Source organism: Helianthus annuus, chromosome 11, assembly GCF_002127325.2.
Source record: "Helianthus annuus cultivar XRQ/B chromosome 11, HanXRQr2.0-SUNRISE, whole genome shotgun sequence".
NCBI classification, from domain to species: domain Eukaryota; kingdom Viridiplantae; phylum Streptophyta; class Magnoliopsida; order Asterales; family Asteraceae; genus Helianthus; species Helianthus annuus.
The window spans coordinates 109,631,900-109,638,100 of NC_035443.2; the positions used below are offsets into that span (position 1 = coordinate 109,631,900).

At 42.9% G+C, this 6,201-nt stretch overlaps 1 protein-coding gene across 1 annotated transcript; it reads left to right on the plus strand.

Moving 5' to 3' along the window:
* LOC110888274 lies at positions 1-1,584 on the plus strand. Its single transcript, XM_022135806.1, has 2 exons — positions 1-203; positions 345-1,584. Exons 1-2 carry the CDS (start codon positions 1-3, stop codon positions 1,582-1,584), a joined length of 1,443 nt encoding a protein of 480 aa, XP_021991498.1.
* The last annotated feature ends 4,617 nt before the right edge of the window (positions 1,585-6,201 follow it).

Genomic DNA, 6,201 nt, shown 5'->3' on the forward strand with positions numbered 1-6,201 from the left:
ATGGCAGAAAATTCATCTTCTCACCGACAGCCTGGTCCTCGACCAAATGTCGGAAACAATTTACCAGTAGAAGGGATGGTAGAAGAGGCCTCAGACGATAATGAGGTTCAATCTAATGGAGCAAATAATCCTGTTACTCCAGGGATATTTCCCACAAATCCCGCTCAATCAATTTTACCACCAGGAGAAACTCCGATATCATGGTATGTCCGGTCACAAGGGGCATTAAATGCAGTGTACACGCAGTTGTGTGCTCAAACTGCTCCCGTAACACAATCACGAAGGCCGGGATCTAGAGCTCATGCTTCCTAGCGAGAAGAATCAACTTATGATGGTACAAACAGCTACCAGAGAAAACACCATGAGTCACAGCCTCGTCAAAGGCAATCGGTTCATGATAGGTTGGGTTCCCAATGGGATGCCCACACCGATGAATCCGATCAAACATATCGTTTGACTGCATACACCAGCGTATTCAACAGACTACACCCAAACTCTAACAAATCCAGGCCTCGAGCGGTTTACAACCCTGAGGCAGAGCATAATTATGACTTAGTTTACCGCCCTGCAGAAGCAGTGGAAAACTCGAAGTTTATACTGGAAATAGCTCTGGCTCCGTTAGAGAGGGCAAAATTACCATCTAACGTCGGGAAATTCAATGGGTTAACTGACCCCGACGATCATCTGAGAGTCTTCACCAGCGCAGGGTTGGTTGGCGGTTGGACTCTTCCGCTTTGGTGTCATTTGTTTGTTCAAACATTAACTGGGCCAACGCGAATCTGGTTTGATAACCTACCGACGGGGCAAATCGAGTCATGGAAAGACTTGTGCCAAAAATTCTTAACACACTTCAGCCAGCAAAGGCGTTCCATGCGGGATACATCCGATGTCATGAACATATGGCGTCGAGATGACGAGAATCTGGAAGATTTTATAACCAGATATAATAAGGAAGTGTTGGAGATTGGTGGTGTTCACGAACAGCTAATCCGTGCTCAGTTTAAGTACGCGGTTAGATGTGACGACATGGTCAAAGTATTATCCGGAACAGAGGGCCTTCCCAAGAGTTGGGAAAAGATAATGGCGGCGGCCAAGGTTTATGCGCAGACAGAGAAAAACCTTACTACAAATAGGCCACCACCACCACACAGCAGGCCCACAGATTTAAGTGCAACGGGCGAGCGAAGGTTCAAAAAATCATGGCGCGAGTCATCCGGAAGTCGCTCCTCTGAAGATGCTCGCACAACAATTAACAAACTATCTGCTCAAAGAGAAAACAAGCATGAAAATAGGGAGAGACAGTGGACCCCCCTAACAAAGACCCCGGCGGAGGTTCTGAGTACCGAGGATTATCAGTTCAAACCGCCAATCCCGATGAAGAGTAAACGTGGTCAAGACCTGGCGCAATATTGCGAATATCATAAGGACACTGGGCACACCACAAACAACTGCATTTTCTTGCGCACAAAAATAGAGAAAGCCCTAAAAAATGGGGAGTTTGCGCATCTACTCCAGAATATGCGCAAGGAGATAAAGCAGATTACCCGGGGAGAAGAAACCTCCAGCAAGCGGGCAAAGACTTAAGGGACTCTGTAGAGTTCCCCGCAGGAAAAAACATCAAATATGGCGAAACTATCAGGGAGTAAGTTAAGTTCCATCATTAAAGACTTTGTAACGCCTCTGAGCTTTATCCGTAAATAAAATTACAAAGTTTCTATCATTTGTGTTTACAAAATGCATGCAATTTCTTTTTAGTAAGCGCAAAAACATTATGGTAGTATAAAATAAGCTCCATACGCGGTCAGTGATTACCTCACAAACGACCATAAGCTTCACACATGAGCTTCATACCAACTTTATTCGCCTTACTTAAGTAAAAGCAATTGTACTCATGCAAATATTGTAAAGTCATTCAAACAAATAGAAACATATTACCTTCAGCGTATAAATACGCCCTGAAAAGATTCAAACAAGACAGTGTTTCGAGTTTTACACAAACAAGCGCAACAAAACAAGGATCTACATCCCACACAAAAAAAAAAAAAAGAAAAGGGGGGAAACACAAATTGTTCAAAAACAATTTCACCCTACTCTAAATCTTCATCCTCATCAGGGAAGATTTCTTTAAGCTGCGTTACCGGATCATCCGACTGCAGCGCCACATTTATCAACTCCATAACTGGAAGTTGTAAATTATTAAACTCTGCCTTCAGAGAGGCAAGCGCAGCGGCAGTATCTACGCCAAAAGCAGCGGACTTGCTATCATCCCAAGTAACTTTTAGCGCACTATTTACATGTTGGGAGCATTCTGCATAACCTTGCGCATAACCATCCCGCCACGCAGCAACTACCAAATCAGCAACAGTCTTGTCCAGTTCTTTAGAGTTCAATACAGATTCAGCAACCTATGAAATCAATCGACATTGGTAAAACAAAAAAAAAAGAGAGAAGAGCAAAAGCGAGAACATATATAAGGAAAGGAACTTACACAAGCAATCCCACGATCCTTCAACCAAGTCATATCGTTCTTTAAAGGCTCAAGCTCGCTTTCCGCTGAGACCCGCGCCGTTTCTGAACTTTCCAGTTTCTCTTCAGCCTCAGTCAAGCGGCGAGAGGATTCAGCATGTTCGGAACGCGCAAGCTCCAGGTCCTTTTTCAGTTGTTCCTGGTCAGAAACCAAAGCAGTAAGTTCCTCTAGTTCTTTATCTCTAATGGCAAGAGTGCTTAAAGCTTGTACCTCCCGTTGCTCACTCCGTTCCCTATGAGAACGCACCTCCGCCAGTGCAGCCTCTAAGTCAGCCTTCTCCTTCTTCAATCTTTCAACCTCCGCATCTTGATTCTTCAGCTTTTCAACATCAGCTTTGAGATTACTAATAATGGTGCGGAGATTTGCTTTCTCAGCATTATCTTTTTCACAAATTTTCCTCCAATTTTTTCGTTCTTCAGAAAGAAGAGCAGCCTCAGCTTCGGCCTTTCTTTTCTAACCAGCAACAGACCATTCCTCAGTCTTGCGCTCAGCCTCAAACTTGGCTTGATCATCTTTTAATTTAGCCATCAATTGAGCCAGACGTCTCTCATCGTTGGAAAATTTCTTCTGGGCCACCATAAAAGATTTCTGCTCTTTGTGCATATTATACCACTCGCGAACAATACGGTGGGTGGTAGAAACATGAGAAGCAGTCTCAGCAACATAAGACTGATAGGCCTGTTCACAAGATCGGGTTTCCTGAAACTTGACCTCCCCAGGCGGAAATATCCCCTGCAGCCAATCTTGGCACACATGCCAGTCCGCGAAAGTATCTCCTTTCTTCAAATTCCAAACAGGGGCATGAAGGTCAGCAGCATCCTTCTCCGAATAGCTCCGGTAGTAATAATCTCCCAAAGTTTCCTCTGGGCGGATGAGAGATTGTTTGCTAACGTCGGCAGACGAGTCTTGCTCTTCAACCGTCGTCCTCTCAGCATGCTCCGGCATAGTGTCTGAAGGAGAAGGAGTAGGAGTTTTATCAGTTGCCCCTCCCCTTTGGTCTTGAGCAACCACTTCAGGGGCCGAAGGAGTATCAGTATCATCCACCATACCTAGGCCAGCATCAGCAGGCCTCTCGGTTTCAACAGACTTCTCCGCATCATCATCTGCACCTTCTGCAGCGTTCAACTGGACAGCTGCAGAAGCATGCGGAGGGCTAGGAGGAAGTTCTTCATGCACCACAGATTGCACATTTGTGGGAGTTGGAGCAACAGGAGCTGCTGTAAAAATAAAAATCCGTAAGAATCTAATCCATAAAAAGGAAACAAGGGAAGATGCTACTTACCAGGAACAGATTCCGTAACAAAAGCATCAAGATTCCCCCTTCGGGTAATCTTCTTTCTTTGAACTTTCTTAGGAGGTTGACCCTCCGCGTCAGTATCGGTTTGTTTTCTCTTGCTCGCTCCCCTTTGCACTAAATGCTCAGGGCTAGATTCCAAATCAATCGGATCATCGGGGTTGGATGGAGGAATATCAGCAGAATCTTTCGGTTCCGGTTTCGGTCTCCTAATAGTAACTGCAGGCGTAAGACCCTCCAAAGTATCAGAAACCACCACATAATCACACTTGTCAGAAGAATGGCGCATACCTTTCTTCTCAACATTTTTAGCTTTAGAAGATTGAGTCTTCCCAGCATCGCCTTTCTTTGGCGCAACATTACTAGCCGTAGCGCGTCTTTTCTTCTCAGGGCCTACACCCAAATTTGACAACTCACCTATAAAGCGCAAAGAACAATTCACTCAAGGGCGCAAATAAAAAGTTAAAACAGACAGTAGGCGATCTTACCTACGCCAGCAGCAGGATGTTCAGACAAATCCGCGTCCCGCGGAAGAGAAAAATTCCTCGCAATACGATCATACCAAAACTCTTCATCAGGATTTTTCTTAATGGTACCCATTCTCCCCCCTTCTCTTTTGTATGCAACAACATACAGCAAAACAACTGCAAGAAAAGGGGGACATGCTCAAAAAAAAAAAAAAAAAAAAAAAAAGAAAAGAAGAAGAAGAGAGGAACCTAAACTATACCATGGCCTCCCTATGTGTACACAGGCTTGTCATCCCGATCCATCTTCCAGTTCAAACTCATCCCAGCTCCGACAAGGGCTTTCTCCGGCAAAGCAATGTTAGGTATCTCCTTCAGATCCTGGTACCAAGTTTAATCAGAAGGGGTTCGGAGTGTTTCAATAGGAACATCTTCTTTTCCCCTCAAAACCATCCTCACCGGAATCACTCCGGCCTTGATAAAGAAGAATTTCTGTTTCCAATCATGGAAAGATTTCGGAGGATTAAGCAAAATCTTCTTTGCAGTAGCTCTTTGAACAAATGAATAAAATCCCTGGGTACAATGCATTTGATGAAAAACCCTAAATCGAGGAACGGTCGGCTCAATATGCATAGTCCGACACACAAACTCAAAATGTCGAACTCTGACCATACCAATAGGATGCAGTTGAGAAAGATGAATATTGTAAAACGCAAGGATTTCAAGAAAAAACGTCGTTACAGGCAAACGAAAGTTGCCATCGCAGAAAAAATCACAAAAGAGGGTAATATACCCGGCCAGAGCATCTGCTGCTGTCTGCCCCTCTTCAGGGTACAGAGCACCCCAGCTTTCTGGAAACTTGAGATTCCGAACCAAACCGTCAAAAGACGCTCTAGGCCACTTCAATGGTGGAAGTTCAGTTGACATCTCTTCAGCAAAACCTTCTTGATGTTCTCCGGTCGACATAAAAAGGGGAATAATGGATTCCAAGGAAAGAAAGGAAGGAGAAAAGTTTTTCAACAAAACAATGATGGCACTAGGAGGATACCCAAACGCTATATACTTATCGCAATAAATAGCATCGGTAACCGTCACAGCGATTTTTCCGGATATCACAGTTGTCACACCCCGACCGCGTATAACATGCAACCGCGGCGGAAAACGTCGGGGAGTGTTGTGGACAGAATTAATTGTTATACAACCATGGAAATTAAAGTTACATTTTATTTATTAAACAAGGGTAGTACATTGTCTTAAACAGGATAACAAAGAGTTTATAACATAGTTAACTAAGTCTATCTTCAGTTTTAGTCTCTAAGGCACAGGTCCGCCCTAGTATCGTGATCAACATCCTATGGAACAGCTCCTGAAAACACATGTGAAAGTAGGTACGTCAGCATAAAAATGCCTGTGAGATACATAGGTTTTGTGAAAATGGGATTCATGACTTGAGTTTAAAGAATGTTTAATAACAGTCAGTCATGAACCTTGTAATTTGTCTTGCTTTGTAAACCATTTGAAAAACGATGATATCAGATGATATGTATAGATAAAAGTAAGGTTAAATGAATAACCTAGTAAAATGAGTTGAATAAGATAAGTTGTTTTGTAAGACAATGTTTTATGAAAAGTATGTTATTTGTATAAAATGTTATACGTCTAAACTGAAATGATTTAGATAACGCTAAGATATGTAATATTATACAAACATTTATATATAGGAAGTACCAGCGGCGTATCCACCATGTTTGCATCATATTAAATACTCCACGTTACTTAAAACATTTACCCAAACCAATCCACCATGTAAATTGTTCATGTATAAACCAAATGTCAAGTGTTATTGTGTAAACCATGTCAAATGTTTATGTTCAATGTAAACCATGTAATGTGTATCCCAAAATGTATCATGTTTG

Excerpts from the sequence above, each read along its gene's own strand:
- LOC110888274 (XM_022135806.1), top strand. The coding sequence starts at position 1 with ATGGCAGAAAATTCATCTTCTCACCGACAGCCTGGTCCTCGACCAAAT. Across the intron at positions 204-344 it reads GGAGAAACTCCGATATCATG|CTACCAGAGAAAACACCATG; the intron begins GTATGTCCGGTC and ends TGGTACAAACAG.